The sequence below is a fragment of the Lygodium microphyllum genome, unplaced genomic scaffold (genome assembly GCF_053477565.2).
Source record: "Lygodium microphyllum isolate KBCC unplaced genomic scaffold, Lygodium_microphyllum_v1.1.10 scaffold_102, whole genome shotgun sequence".
Taxonomy (NCBI): Eukaryota; Viridiplantae; Streptophyta; class Polypodiopsida; order Schizaeales; family Lygodiaceae; genus Lygodium; species Lygodium microphyllum.
This window is the reverse complement of record NW_028229585.1, coordinates 105,764-122,346: the sequence shown is the minus strand read 5'-3', so window position 1 is coordinate 122,346 and position 16,583 is coordinate 105,764. Positions and strand designations below refer to the sequence as shown.

Genomic DNA, 16,583 nt, shown 5'->3' with positions numbered 1-16,583 from the left:
TTACCAATTGCCTTAGCGGCTTGCTTGTACTCCTCACTATCTAAGAATGGCAGATCGATCGTGGCTAGAATGTACATCCAATCTCCCTCTTCCTCGCAGGATAACGATATACTGGGTGAGTGGCCCATACGATTTTCTAACTTATGCTTGCTCTTTAGCATGGCTGAGTTGGCATCTAAGTCGAACGGTGTAGTCTTCCAAGTATCCATCTCTACCCTTACCGCTTCCATTTGATTGCCCAAGAAGATCATACCGTTGCCCCAGTCCTCTATGACTCGCGCATTCCTCATCTAGGGTCGGCCTAGCAAGATGTCATAGTCCACTGCCTTCATGACAATGAGGTTCACAAAAAACTAGACACTTGCGATCTTCAACGGCTAGTTCTTCAACACTACGAATGGCCTAACCTTCATTCCATTGGCCAGTGTAACATTAAACCTAGCATTCTTGATAGGTGGGTTATCCCCTAAGCCTGGATTATTGCATGGCTAAGCACACTGACTCATGCCCCCATGTCCACGAGCCCTTTTTGTGTGGCATCTCCTAATGCTAGGACCGATAGGACTGCATGCATCTCTGTGCTCTCCCAAAAAGCATTCACGTGTAATTACTTGGGCACTGAGTGTAGTGTTAGACTGGGTATTTGAGTTACTGCATCATGATCATGTAGGTCAGCTGCCCCTTGCTCCATTGGTCCTTCAAGCCACTGCTTCAACCCTCACCACAGTGTTGGGTACTGCCTAAGCAGATCTCCGAAAGGAAAAGTCACAAAGGTTGTCACTAACGTAGCGACAAGGAGGTTATCAACTACCTGCATCTCTCATAATTCAGTACTCCTTGGTTATTGGTCTTGACCATTGTTGGCCCGTAGCATTCAAGCTCTATCTAAGTGGTATTGCTTGAGGTGGAGATATGTCTCTTGACTCTAGTCCTGGAGGCAAAATCGGTGTGCTTATGCTTGAGAGATCATCAATCTTGTCCTCCAAGATGGGCTCAGCGTCCTTTAGGTGTTCTTGGGCTTCTTTCACCCACTGCTTCACTTTTTCTATGGCTTCTAGTTGGCACTTCGGGTTGAGATACTCCCCTACCTTAGTATTCTCCTTCACAGCAGTCTTTGGGGCAGATGTCTCTGCCTCTGCGTCTGTGACCTTCTTTCCAATAGGCAATGTTGTGGCACTCTCAATTTTGAGTGTGACCTTTGCATCCGTTTTCTTTTTTCTTCGCCTACAGCTCTTCTTTTCGATTGAGGCTGCGTCTAAGTTGCTAGGCCCTGGTAGTGATATGTCGGCCTACTTTGTCTTTGCGCTTGAGTCATGACATGCAAATGGATGGCCGTGGCCTCACCGTTGAGTGTTTTGACACCAAACAACCCTAATGGGACTGATGGCACAATTGCCAAGATAGTGGATGGCTTCCACCTAGAGCAATCGACAAAGAGATGAGTGATTCCACACTCAACATATCTAAGATCAAACTTATGTTGATTCGCTTGTTCCCTTTCAGGGCAACATGAGGAGATGTGTCCTGAGTGACCACAAGTCCAACATGAGATCACGACTCTTGGGTCTACCCTCCTAAACCTCTACCTCTACCTCTACCTAGCACCATCATCGGTATTGGTCAATAATCCAAGAGGAGTGGATTTCCCTCTTTGTCGTACAAGACATAAGGATTCACATAGGGCTCATCATCATTCCACTCCTCCACATAATGGACTGGAGTGTTGCTTGATGGATGGGTTACGAAAGGTCTAGGTGGCTAGGATATGCCTGTGGGATTTATCTCCATCCTAGGAATGGTTGGTTTAGCATCATTAGGTGCTGGAAGAGCCAGTGGGACTCCCTTCCTGAAGAAATTTGGCAACCTATTCCCTAGGTAAGGCTAGTTATATTGTTGGGCATAAGGAAATGTCCTTGGTAGCCTGCAATGCATGGCATCATGGCCGAACCTACCACAATTAGTACAGGGCATGGATCTAGGATCTTGACCCTCCATTGGGAGGTGGTTGCCACCACAATACATGCATTGGATGTGTGGACACATTGGTCTCCTCACCATTTCTTGTAGCCTTTCTATCTCCATCTTCATCTCAGTCAGCTCTTGGCTTTAGTCTACACTCTTCCCCTTATCTTGGGAGCTAGGGGTTGATCACTTGCTAGATATAGCAACTCTCTTCGAGCATCTAGAACTAGTGCTATCTCCAGTTAAGATCTTATAGCTCCTCTCCTTGAGATGGTCATCCACTCTTATGGCTTCATCAAAAACCCTAGCTAGGACATATCTCTGTAGGCTGGAGTTGCTCGCTAAGGCCTTGTAAAGCTCTTTGTTGCAGATCCCATTGATGAACACCGTGGAGACAGCTTATTCATTAGGTTGTTCGTTAGATGGGATTCTCTTAAAGAGACTTTGCACGACATGGGTAACGTAGTCCCTTATGTCCTCTTTGTCCTTTTGATTGATGTTCATCAGTCGGACTATGAGATTCTCCGAATACCCTACCTCAGAGAATCTCTTGATAAAGAGATCCTTGAGGTAGTTGAAATTATCACTTTTCGCAGCATCTAAGCTCATGTACTAGGTCCTACCCTTTTCACCTTAGCAAACCCTGAATGCTTGGAAGCATTGAGCAAGGTCTATGAGATCGTTGGCCTCGCAAACCTACTTGAATTGCCCTACAAAACTATATGGGCTGTTGCTAGATTGGTACTTATCCAACGGCTTGGCTATTGTAGGGATCTTGGATTGGCTCTTGGAGCCCTGGTTGACTCCTATCCTTGCAAGCAATGGATCACTATGCTGCTACGTGCCTAACTTCGCACCATGCACTAAAGAGCACCACATAGTGAGTGTAAATAATTTGATAATTGGTTCCAATAAGAAGGAACACACCTAGACTTAATAATCTGAAGGAACCCATGAGTAGGAGAAGATCCAAGACATAGGCGGGTGCTCGAGAGCCCCAATTCTAGGACCTTTGAAGACATCACAAGGGACTGCAAGCTAGCATCATTGAAGATACAAAGCTACGGTTTCAGTGCACTTCAAGTGATAAAATCAATGTGGGGTGCCAATGCAAAATGGAAAATGCCGCTCACGCTATTCCCCTTTTCGTTCGCAGTCTAATGTGGCTCTAAGCGCGTTCTTTGGTGGTTGTTCGTAAGAAATGTCTAGGGTCTTTACTGCTCTTCTCTGCTCGATCAGGATGGAATTGGGGTCTATGAGTTGGTTTTGGCTCTAAGTGGGGTTGGACTCTTGACTCGGCTACTAGAGCTTGCCTCTAGTAAGCCGTAGGTCACAATTTCTCGTGTTCTCGAATTCTATAAGCCAAGGCGTTTATCTAGAGGGTTCCAAGGCCTAGTTCAGGTAGTTTTAGTTAGAGACTGGGTGATTTGTCACTGTTTTTATGTTCCGCCACGTTGGTCTGATTTTGTAGAGTCTGATTATGCAGTGTTTGATTCCTAGAATCGAACATCTGATTTTGATAGGTGTCCAATTTTCGTGATCTGATTCTTGCGCGTCCCAATTATGGTGTGTCTAATTTTTTCAAGTCTAATTTTCAAAATCGGACTGGTGTGTCCGATCGTCAAAATAGAATAGGGTATGTCCAATTGGACAAGATGGTCAAGTCCAATGTTCGATTCTCAAAATTGACAGGGTAGGGTGGTTCGAGCATTGATCGAATGTCTGAATTCTAGGAATCGGACATCCGAGTGTCCAATTATGGGAATTGGACCCCGTGGACCATGTCTGATTTTTCGTTGACACACAAACAGCAACAACAAAAAATCGATTCGTGGCAACCATTTTGGCCACGCCCACACGTAAGGAACTTTAGAATGCAAGAATGCATACACATGAAGGGTTTTATGTACCTGATGCACACGGAAAACTCCTGTGGTAGCTAAACGATTCGCCCTAAGCTCCAAGTCTCTCTCTCTCTCTCTCTCTCTCTCTCTCTCTCTCTCTCTCTCTCTCTCTCTCTCTCTCTCTCTCTCTCTCTCTCTCTCTCTCTCTCTCTCTCTCTCTCTCTCTCTCTCTCTCTCCCCTACAGAAACTGAAAATGAGCCTCCTATCCCCCTTCTTTGGGTCCTAAGCCCTTGTTCTAGTATCCAAGTGATGTCATGTTAGTGCTCAAGCCTTGTTAATGGAGTGCAAGCCTATTTTTCCATTCATTTTGCCCTGTTTTGGCATGTTTTATAGTAGAAACCCTAAAGCTTTTTTCTTTGATTTCTTGCTCCTATCCTACTCTAAGTGCAACAAGAATCAAAACACAAATAGTGAAATGAATCCTCCTACTCGTCTACTCATCAAAAACCCAAAATACTTACTTTTTCTGAAGATTAAAAGCCCAAATCTCCTACCTATCTCAAGCACCGGTTCAGGGATGCAACCCTACTTCGATGCTCGATTTGAGGCGCGCAAGTGCTTAAGCTTGAATCCGTTGGTCCTAGCAATGGAACCAACATGTTGAGGAAGCTCGCACTCAACCACCAAGACCCATGAACTGCTTATTGTTTCAAGCGTTTCAAGCGAGCACAAAAATGGCCATCTCTCACCTAGTTGAGGTGTCTTCGATCCTACCGGGGTGTAATGAACTTACCTTGATGCCTGAATGAGTAGCCTCCTCCTTCAAGCAAGCCAGTAGCTCCACGATTCGTGATGCGAGCTCAAGCATCCTCAAGTCTTCACCTCCAAGCTCCATCCTCCATAGCCACACGCAAGACAAGAGAAGAGAAGATAAAGAGGAGATAATAGAGAGCTTCTTCTCCAAGATCCCTCCCCTCACACACTCACTCTCACACTCCCTCTCTCAAGCAGACAAGCAAGCAAGAAGGAGAGAAGAATGGAAGAAGTAGAGTCCACTTTAGCCATATACCAAAGAATGAGCTTCTCATTCACTTTTTGAGTTTATATACAAAACCCTTATCCCTTTTGGGTAGTCATCCCCTTTTTTACATGGCGGGTCGTGGCCTAAGCCCTATTTTCTATTGCCCTCCTATCTCCCTAGCTTCCTTTCTACTGCCTGTCTATCCTTACAATTTGCACAGGAGGGAGCTTAGCACTCTTTTACAAGGATTTTAGCTACATCTTTACATTCAAAGGTGTGACTTCTCTTTTTTAGTACTTTTTGGGCTCCGGTGGCTGTGTCTTGAACTTCTTGTGGCCATGCCTGCACTTTTGGGCTCTTCCAGGTCTGATTTCCTTCTGGGCCGTCTCTTTTAGCTCCCGACTTCTGCTTTTCCACTTTTTTCATTTTTTATTGTATTGAGATTAACATCTACACTTTATATTCATAATATAACCAAGGGCTAGAAACATATTAGCTCTTACTTGAGGATTTGAAACTTTATTTATAAGGTTCTTGAGCCAACATCTTCTAACGTGACATATGCAAAGATACATAGGAGATCCAAAGACAATCCTAGAATTTCAATGACTAAGTGAGTGCGATTCAAATATCACTTATCGAAAAAGCATGAAAATTTATCAAACGCAAATTGTAACTTAAAGAGAAATCATTAAAAATAATGAGACATGTAATTGAAAAAAAAAATGTATATTATATGGCATTAATTTTCACTTATGTGTCCTTGAACCATCCGTGCACTTGCCTCCCAAGAGGAATAAAAATCCAAAATGCAATTTCAAAATGCTTTTGGTGAATTGATCAAGCAAGTAGAGTCCATTGAGGAAGTGAAAATGAGTACTCCATTTGATGTGCATCAAATATAAGTATAAAGTAGAGAGTACTATGCTCAAATATGTAGCTAAGCAAAAAGCTAGTGTGATGAAAATAAAATACATTTAAAAAATCTCATAGAATGTAAAATTTTCTACAAAATTTTGAAAAATACAAAAGTGGAAGAGATATAAATAACTTGTGTTATATTTATTGATGTTGAATATAGCATCCATGCCAAGTAAACTATCATTTCCATATACTTTAAGCAAAAAGTTATACCATTGTTTTCTATCACCCAATTATACTCACTATATGCATCATCCTTATTGGACTCAAATGTAAGGATTGATTCTAGTTTTGTTGGGATGTTCAAAACATCTCACATTGTCTTAAATGCATCCCTTCCCAACCTTATATTAATGTTTTGTATTGCATGGCTCTTCACCAATGTAATGTGATGTTGAAATATTTGTTGTGGGGTAAATCCTCTATAGAGTAGGTTTCTAACCCATGCCCCCTTCTCTTCAAATAGCCAAGGTGCAACAAGCAATCTTGAATTAGACACACCATCACAATGTATCTCATGGCAAATATGGCCTTCTGAATTCACAGAAGTGTGCTCCACATGCTTTATTTGAGCAATATTTGGCCATAAATAAAGCATGCACACATAGAAATGACATATGTAACCAACTAAATGTTTGCCACCAACGTTTGGTCGTCTTTCATGAGGGGTCACTTGTTGTTTATCATGCAAGTCTTTTGCCCCAAAGCACACCAAAAACTAAATATAAGAAGCAAATGAAAGCTATAAGGATCACTTTGTACACATAAATATTTAAACCTCCAAAAATCAAAAAATTTGTAAAAAAGTTTATACATATCATATTTGCTCTAGTCATTAGAATTCATTGGGTTATGCTAAGCTTCCTTGTTCTTGCTTTTAAGAAATTTGTATCTTGAAGTTTTTGGGTGTGCTTTCCAAACTATTCTCCCTAGAAATGAAGTCACTTAACTCGATTTCAATAAATGTATGTATATGTCTAAACATGGTATTTTCTCATTGGATCTAATTTGATTGTCCATGTTAGATGCGATGCATTAAATGTCCTAAAGTCTAACATTGCATTTTGAAGAGTGCATCCATATTTTGAGATACTTAATACAGATTGTAGTGGAATGAAAGAAGATTACTAAACACATTAAAGTTAATAGCCCTTGTTTTTCATAATATACACACATCGCAAACTCATTTTTAATCATTTACCACTCTAAATTACTCATTGATGCAAAGCTTTCAAATACATACATGTATGCCATGATATGCTTGTCGATTGATACTTGGAATGCCATGATATATGTGAGGCTATGTTATTACACTTGTCCATCATTGACAACTTAGTCGTGAAAAGGACACAATCATTGGGACACACATGGATGCCAAAAGAAGAAGTTATGTTTACTAGTATTAATATTGTGTTATCCATCTCTTGGACACATCTTGTTTCAATATTCTCTTTTGTGTTTATAGCTTTGATTTAATATTTCTCCTTCAAATGCATTCATTATCATTTTCTTACATGATTGTTATTATGAACACCTAGAAGGTTGTACTTAAAACATCAATATTTGTATTTAGGCACAAATATGGATAACAAACTACTCCCATATTATACTAGTACATGTCAATTATTATCTTCACCATATAACAAAATAACCCACTAGTATTCTTAAAGTAATGCATATATTCTAGTCCACAAAATAAGTAAGATGATGATAGTTACATCTCAAGACATAATCAAAAGGTACATCTTATCATTTACCAATGATAAGGAAGGTGATAGAATAGTGTTAGGATTTGCCTTTTATAATCAATTGTACACCTTGTATAATGCTTATAGGTTTTGAGTTGGCAATCAATGGTTGATGTAGAACCAAGTGATAATGATGCTACTACTCCTAACCTTATCTCCAATAGTTGACGTATTCAAGGTACGAAGATAGATAGAAATGTAGTCATGCCTTGAAGCACATGAGGTCACGTTGATGAAATTCTTATGAAGCCTTTGATGGGCCCTACAAGATAATTTAAGACATTAATCATATGCAGCAAACATAATGCTCATTACTTTCTTTTACTATGGGTTTCTAACCTACTCTATTAGAGGCTTTAACCTTAACAAGTGCTCTCAATAGCCATCTTTAGTACATGCATACATGGCAAACTAGAGATCCCAATACTCCAATCGAAAGAGATGACTCCATAAGTCTTTGAGATATCTTGAATATTTATAGTAAGTTTGCAAGCATATGTATATCTATTTGAAACTAAACACATGACACAACGACTATGAAAAGATTCTATATGAAGAATTGAGTCAAGAAAGAGTCCAAAATATAATAATGATGAAAAAAGAACAAAGAAATACCCTAAAGAGGAGTATCTTGAGTGTGCAAACTTCATGGCAAAGGAGATGTGTAATTTCAAGCATGGTAATGAAAATGTACTCACAATCGACTCAACATCTGAGACCATTACATATATAACATATTTTTAATGAGAATGAAAATCATTTTTTCATTCCTTTAATTCTCCATCCAACCACATCCTTAAAACAAGTATTACTTTTAATTTTATTACAAATGATCGTCATCTTTGATTCCAAGTTCTAATGGTATGGATGCCATTGGATGATTACCTCAAAGTGCAACATTTTAGATGATCAAGGTTTTGTTGACTAAACTTTATTTGCAAATTTACAATCACATCCTTGTCTTCCATCCTTGTCGTTGCCCAAGAAACCGATATGAGTGATGAAAAGACATTGGCTGAACCTGGGCGAGAGAGAGAGAGAGAGAGAGAGTATGGCTCACTAACTACAGGCTGAGGTATTTGACTCAATGGAACGGCGATGGTGGGGCTAAACGCAGGCAGAAAATTTCTTGAAAATTTTCCCCACGAGCACTTCTTTTTGCAATGGGGCCCTCCTTCCACGTCGATCAAAGCAGGGGGCGCATATTGATAAGAGAGCCTAGTCGCGCTCGGTATTAGTAGGGTGAGGCGAAACTTATTGAGGCTGGTTACACACCAAAAAAGGGACGCCCACTTTGTAAGCTTTGACCAATCAAAACACTTATTTAAAGGTTGGCGTCCGCAATCGTTTACACACTGGAGAGGACATGACCTGTTGTTTACCTGCTAAACAGGTGAACTCCCCCCACCCACTTTTGGACAGGGAGTCTCCTCTGCCCACTTTGTAAAGTGGCGGACAAGGGTGTACTTTTTGCATTTGCAACCAATCAAAAGATTTATAAGTTTATTCTTTTTTTTTTTACAAACTATGTTCCTTTGGTGTGTAAAGGTATGACGCCCATGTTTGTGCCCAATTTCAAAAAGTGCATGCCCACACTTTGAGTGGGAGTTGGCCGTCCATTACTTGGTGTGTAACCAGCCTGAGCCTGCTCCCCCCACTATCTGGTCAAGTCACACCCAACGACTATGGGGTGAGGGGGCGTCGGTACCCCTGCAAAAAACCCCACAACCCCTGGGGAAAATCAGCATTTTAGTGGAGCGCTTACAGGGTTCACAAATGCCGATGAAAAGCTCCCGGGCCATGTCAACTAATAGTGCATCGCTGTCTGACAAAGCTAACGCTTCTCCTCTTATCATTTTTGCTCAGTGCTCCCCTGAAGCAAGCTGGTGCAACCTCAAAGCCATCAACACCCACTAGCTGTCCGTCAAAATCCCATTAACCCTATCTACGCTGGGTGCGACAGGGCTCTAAGTATCCTCGGCTCTTCCTAGGAGCAACTACAAATAACATTATGTATTGAATCGATTTTCCATGGATTGACTACGAAGACTTTACTCAAGCCAAACCCATCTCAATCTTCAACTTGCTATTTGTTGCAATCTAGCCTTGAAATCTTTCAATTTGCAATGTCTACATTTTTTTCGTGAAAGTGCATCAATGATGTAGTATGAATCATACTTGCTGAGTAATACCATATATGTGGTGTTTACAATAAGCATTGGAAGGTGTGGGCTCGGTTCCTAATCTATCATAACTAAGTGCACTCGAGCATTGCCCTAAACAAATAATCCTTGGCAAGAGAGAGAGAGAGAGAGAGAGAGAGAGAGAGAGAGTTTCTTATGCTTAAATCAATTTTTGGAAGATGTTCAGCACCTGATAGCTTCTTTTAGTTTGAAGGTTTTAGCTGGAAGGATGGAAGCATGGGCGGTTTTTAGGGATAATGCACCAGCCTTATCCCCACAATATGGTATTCAGCATGCTTCCTTGTTTCGAGCTGAATTGCAACATGCTCAAGCTTTATTAGCTCATTTCTTGGCTTTGTGTTACACTGGGGATTCCGATGATGACTTGCTCACTTGCATTGAATGGCTGAAAGGCAGGGTCCAATCTCTTCAGGAAGATGAGCATGCAAAATACAAATTGTTAGCCAGAGCCGAAGCTTTACATGATAACAACAGTTAAAATCAACAATTTTTTGCTCGTCTACATGAGAAATATGCCCGAGAAAATATTGTGTGCTTAAAGGATGGGCAAGGTGATATGGTGACTGATCATGTCTCCATTATTCAGATGACTATTGACTTTTATACGGCCTTGTTGGGTCCGCAAGATATCCCTTCATATGTTATTCTCTCTACTCGAACATACATTTGTGACCTGGTTACTAATCAGGTCAAACCAGAATGGGTGAATTTAATGGAGGCCGATATTTCTGAAGAGGAAGTGGAATAAGTGCTGTCTCACTTGCCTCGAAGGAAAAGTCCAGGTTGGGATGGGCTTCCTAATGAGCTGTTTTCAGCCAATGTGCAACTGCTTAAGGACCCTTTAACTCGATTGTGTCAGCAGGTGTGGAACTCAGATATAATGCCTTCAGATTGGAAGATTGCAGTCATCAGGTTGTTGCCCAAAGTTTCCTCTCCAACCTCTTTCCAGCACTAGAGACCCTTTTCAGTTATGGGATCGTTATACTAAATCTTCAAGATTATTACCAACAGATTGCAGAAAGTATTTCCCCACCTCATTCATCCACGTCAATACGGTTTCATTAAAGGTTAGAATATAATGCACAACATTTTGAATGTCCACCTAGGAATCGATTATGTCAAAGCTTCTAGCCAACAGGTTGTTATGCTTCAGCTAGATATTGAGAAGGCACTTGATCATATTAGTTGGTCATTTTTGCGGCAATTAATATCTACAATGGGTTTTAGCCCCCGTATGATTTCTCTAGTTGATACCATCAGTCAGGGTGTTGTGGCCCATATTGCTCTTAATGGAGGGATTACGGAGGAAATTGCCTTATCTCGATCTCTTTGGCAAGGCTGTCCACTCAGCCCCTTGCTATTTGCTTTGGTAACTCACCCGATGCTCTCATTATTGGATAAGTTGACAACTCAAGGTGAGATAGTTGGATTATCTCTTCCTGGCAGTGATCAGCTGGTGGGCCAATCTTTGGCAAATGATTCTTTTATGTTCCTCAAGGCGGATCCTATTAATGTCAATCGGGCAATGGTGGCATGGAACCTTTTTTCTTTGGCATCGGGTCTTCACATTAATACCCAGAAATCCATCATTCTCTCATGTACCGAGAATGATCTGTAGACCTTGGGATGAAATGGAATGGTGATCCCGAGGAGCAATATAACTAGATACCTAGGATATCCTATTGGTGTGGAGGTTGCTCCCCGTGCTTTGTTGGATTGGATGGCCTCACGGATTCATGACAAGTTCATGTATTGGAAATCCCAGATTTGGCCTCTTCACGTTAGGCTAAAAGTGGCTCAATGCATTATAATCAGTATGATTTCCCTCTTTTTGCCATTGCTGCCTTGGACTAAGAAGTCCCTTTTGGATTTGGTCCAGCCTATCAGATTTATGCTGTGGAAAAAGAAAGGCAATCATTTGGGGCAAGTGTGGATCTCCTAGCAGCATGCCACCACTCCGAAAAGAATGGGAGGTGCAGCTTTGTTGGATGTTAATTTGCATATGGCTGCTTTGAGGCTATCCCTTTTACAAAGTCTATGTATTCAGTGTCATCCTTGGTCAAATATTGCCAAATTCTTCATAGAAAAGACTAGCATCTCTCATGGAAACACGGTTATTCATGCTTCCTGGTGGCATGCGCTTAATTCTACGAGGCCCATAAAGGTCTCCCAATCTTTTCTCCTTTCTCATTTAATTGCTTCCTGGCTAGAGATGCTTTATTTTGCTATCTGACGTCCTTCGTATATTCGTAAGGAGAAATATTGGCTTCCTGAAGGTTGTTACATTGGCCACACACAGATTTGCAACGAGATAAGTTTAATCGAATAGCTAGGTTAGGGTTGAAGACAACCTGTGATGGGGTTATTCCTGGACAGCCCCACCTTTATACTCTTAGGCGTATTCGTCAATACTTTAGGGTGCCTCGTGGATACAGGGACATTTGGTCATCAATACAAGACTATCTTCAAAGGTTCTCTCCTTTGCTTACGTTACAACCATTGCATCCATGGCGTGATTGGAAGTTTGTGCTTCCTGATAACTTTCAAAAAAGGTCAACGAATCAGATATATCATTAGATGGTGGAATCTAAAAGATGGGCCACAAGGAAGGTTAATAAGTTCTCGCATCTCAAGGATAGCAAAAAAAAGTAGCAAGACAGATTTATCCAGCTTTGGAAGTAAGGTTCCATATCAAGGTAAAGTGTTCATGTGGAGGCTGCTCATTGGGGATCTTCCAACAGGAGAAGTGCTCCGTGCCCGAAAGATTTCTGTACACCTCTGTGTTTTTTGTACCACACGCGATGAGACATTGCTTCACCTCTTTGTCTCTTGCCCTGTTACGCAACAGATCTAGAATTTCATTTCCCGTGTGTGGTTCTCGATGACCCAACACCACATACCAGTTCGTTCGTGGATTATGGAAAACATGTCCTCTATGCCATCTTTGTCTTCAGATTGTTCTTGACTATTCCATTTTCTTAGATGGACAGCCCTGTGGCACATATGGCGTACTCACAATGCCTTTATTTTTGGTTCGGCATCGGGCATCCATGGGCATGTGGCCCGTGTGCGTGGATTGGTGTTATGGCAAATCATTTCTATGATGTCAACTGACCTAGTCCTTACGGACATTGCCGCTCCCTGGCTGGCGATTGTTCGCTCTACTCCAGCTGTTCTTTCTGTCTGCTTTATTAGAATTGGTTATGTAATAGGTTGTCCTGAGAGCTTGCTTGCATCTTGTAAAGTTCTACAGAGATCGCGTGAGAGAGATTGAGTATGCTGACCTGATGTTCTGATGTATTAGAATGTAAGAGATACAAAGAGAATGTTGACTTGATGGTCTCATGTAAATATTTACTTAATTCAATTATCTTCACGGAAAAAAAAAGTTTCTTATGCTTCTTTGCCATAACTTTTGTATTCCATGTGATTTCATATAATATTACCAGAGAGAGAGGGAGAGAGATGAGATGACGTGATGTCATACTAAGGTCTACAAAAAGGCCAAACAGACTTATGAGGCTGAAGTTGCATGTCATATTTGATGCCAAATGGAAGCCAAACCCTTAACATTACAATGGCATTTGGCATACAAAATTGAAGGCAACCTGCTGTGCTGATACATTTTGCTTCAGTCTGTTTTCAGGAGGGTTACATTGCTTTGTTTTCTTCTTGGGTTGCTAAGACGGGCTGCTCAAACTCCTCAAATAATTAATACACTGAGGATTCAATTTGCAAGGAGAGGAATCATGGCCCGAAAAAAAGACAGGAAGTAACTGGGCTGGACATTGAACTATCCCCTACAGCTCACAATGAAATTGAATGTTTGGTGGGTGGGTGTTTGGAGGTTCTCTCAGCATGCATGACTTGCTGAGAGTGCCAACCAGGAACATCCCCAATTACAGATAGTTGGATCATTTATGAATACCCAGAAAATCTTTGCCTCCGAGAACCTGATCTGTTTCTTGGGCGTCTTTTCTGGCGCGGTTTACGTCCCGACCTCTTGAAATTCGCAAGCCGCTGCCTTCTAATATTGGGGTCTGCCCAGCCCCTGCCCCATGCAGTACTCTCTCTACCCCCAGTTGGCTCAACCATTGCCTGTACCATATCACCTTCCAGGAAAAGGTGTAAGGGTGGCAAAGTCACTGGCTTCCTTTTGTCAGATACTGAGTAATCATTAACCCTCCAATTTGAACTCTTGCAAATTTGTAGAAAAGTGCAACCTTGCACTGTCACTTCTGGATTTCTGAGACAACGAACCGTTAGTTTCTTTCGGGAACCTCGATCCTGTAAAACAAGAGAACAAAGTGGCAAATAAGAAACCATCTCTCTCTCTCTCTCTCACCCTGGGCCCTGGGCCCCAGGCCCCCTCCACAGCCCAACTGCAATCAGATTCTCATCCCACCATACCTGCAATTAAACCTGCAAACCTACAAATTTAAGACTGCAAAACATGGACTACTGTTATTACAGCAACTCTTCCCATTTCTCTCTTAAAGGCAAGAACCCTGACAAATCACAAGACATCACATGTAGGTTGGACATGGGGAGAGAAAATTCAGAAATATTGCATCATGTGCAGCATCCTCAACAAGACCAATTACACCACACACAAAAAAGTGTGGAACCAATTCGGGATATGTGCAAAATCCAAGACCGTGATATGGAGAATCTGAAAGAAATAATGAATGTTCTATGTCTTGAAGCAATGCAGCAAATCAGAAAGGAAATACATGCAAAAATGCAAGTGTGGAAGGAGGAGGTACATCACAAGATACGAGCACATTTCACCTTGCTGAATGACATTGAAGGGTGCCTTTGGGAGACGAACAGCTAACTCCAAAATTCATCTTGAGCTCCTCATGAAAAAAGAAGGGAAGTTCATGGAGACTGCCTAACAAGGTGTAAATTGCAATTAATGAGCTCAAAACACATGGAGAAGGAACTCAGTACATGGGCAGCTAGGAGGCCCAAGAGGATGTGGCAGAAAATTTAAAATGGATCAACGTAGCAAAGACAGCTCCATCAAACAAATATACTTTTGTGAATGCTGCATTAGAAAACGAAAAGAGAAGGAAAATTAGCCCTCATGTGGTCCACTAGATGATGCCAAAAGTCTATGTGGGAAGCTAGAGGTAACCAATAATTCTATTGTTGAAAGGGCATGGCGAGTCAGCAAGAACTTGACCAAGGATTGGCCTTTAATCCTAAAGAATGGTGATTTGGAGAGAGAGAGAGATTCTTTCTCCAAAAGGAAAGCTCTCAAGCGGGAGAAAACCTAGCTTGAGTGACCTTACACCAGCACAAGTAGCCACTGATGAGAGTGCATGGCATAATCATAGAGGTGCCCATGATGGAGTACAGCTGATGAGACACATTGGTGCCCATGATGGAGTACAGCTGATGAGACACATTTGAGATCCACAGTGTGGAACTGCAATGGAGAAAGGAGGACCGATGTGGGCACATTTGAGGAGACCTTTAGATGCAAGGATATCATACTATACATCAAGACTCCCTAGAGGCCAATCAGCCATATCAAGGTGAGATGCTATCAATGGGAGAAAACTTGCCCTACTCAAGCTTGATCATGCAGAGACCACAGGGTTAGAAGCAGCTGTTCTCTATAGGAACCACAGCGTATTGTGCAGATCATGAGAGATGAGGAGGCTTACTTTATATAGATCTAGATCATAGTTGTCAGGTACGAAAGGTACAATACGGTACGGTACGATAAAATACGGTACTAATTGGTACCTTATGATTTTATAAGGTACGGTACGATATTAGTACGAAAAAAGATTAAGATGATTTTTTAAATAACAAAAACCATAAATCATTAAATGATAGATCATAAAATACATGTTTAAAGTGGAAATAGCCATTTCATTACAGAATAAGATGAATACATGAGCGTGACCATCGCGGTCGCATGGGCTACGCAAAACATGCGATACAACTACAGTCTAGTAAATCTGATACAAAAAAAAAAAAAAAAGACCTATGTGACATGTCATATGAATGATGAATCTATGATGAATCATGAGGCATCACTATCATCATCATCAAAACCATCTGAATACTCATCAAGAGAGTCTAAAGATGACTCCTCGGCATCCGATGATGAGACAGACTCATACTCATCCTCACTGATGAGGTTACCATCATCATCAAATGATGGCTCCCTAGGTGGCGGCTGTGTAGGCAAGGGGGGGATGTCATCATGAGGCACAGGATGTGAGCTACTAGATCCCCGCCTTACATATGTCTGCAAGCCACTCGAACCACCCCTCGATGATGGAGGGCGTCGAATGACCATGCCCCTACTACCACCTACTCGAACTCCTCGCCCACGAGCACGCTGACTGCGAGTGTCACGAGTATCTGCTGCTATAAGCTCTCTATAGAGCTCTGCAAAAATCATCTTGTTGAGAGTGGAAAAAGACTGAATTTTTGACTGATTTTTGTTGTTTTTGAGGTCTGAATGATTGAGTTTTTATGGATTTAGAGTGATGTATGGTTGTTAATGGAAGTATTTGAGAGTGTTTTGGATTATATTGATTATGTTTTGGAAGTTCATGATGATTCTCAGTAGAGACATGAAGTTCTATGATGTTTTGTGAGGTTCTGATTGGTTCTGTATAGCTTCTGTTTTGTTCTGATTTTCTTCTGTATGAAGCATGGATTGATGATTGATGATTGATGAAGATTGAGATCTTTTGAAAGCCTATTGAATAGTTTTTGATAGTATGGAATGATTTGAGTATGAGTTATGAGGTTCTGATGACCTTCTGTAACCCTCTGTAGAGCCTCTGTCTCTGTACTGTAACTGTACTATAGCTGTTCTGGTATTGTATTGTAACTGTTCTGTAGACCTTCTGT

General features: G+C 41.4%; 1 protein-coding gene across 5 annotated transcripts in view; it reads right to left on the bottom strand.

The window, feature by feature from the left end:
• Window positions 1–13,151: 13,151 nt before the first annotated feature.
• LOC148008641 (ATP-dependent DNA helicase Q-like SIM) overlaps window positions 13,152–16,583 on the bottom strand; it is a 102,596-nt gene continuing 99,164 nt past the window's right edge. For all 5 annotated transcript variants that reach the window (XM_087674128.1, XM_087674131.1, XM_087674132.1 and 2 more), the window contains one exon: window positions 13,152–13,988. In XM_087674128.1, coding sequence (XP_087530254.1) covers window positions 13,620–13,988 — 369 coding nt within the window. In that variant the 3' untranslated portion in view covers window positions 13,152–13,619. The remainder of the gene's footprint in view (window positions 13,989–16,583) is intronic.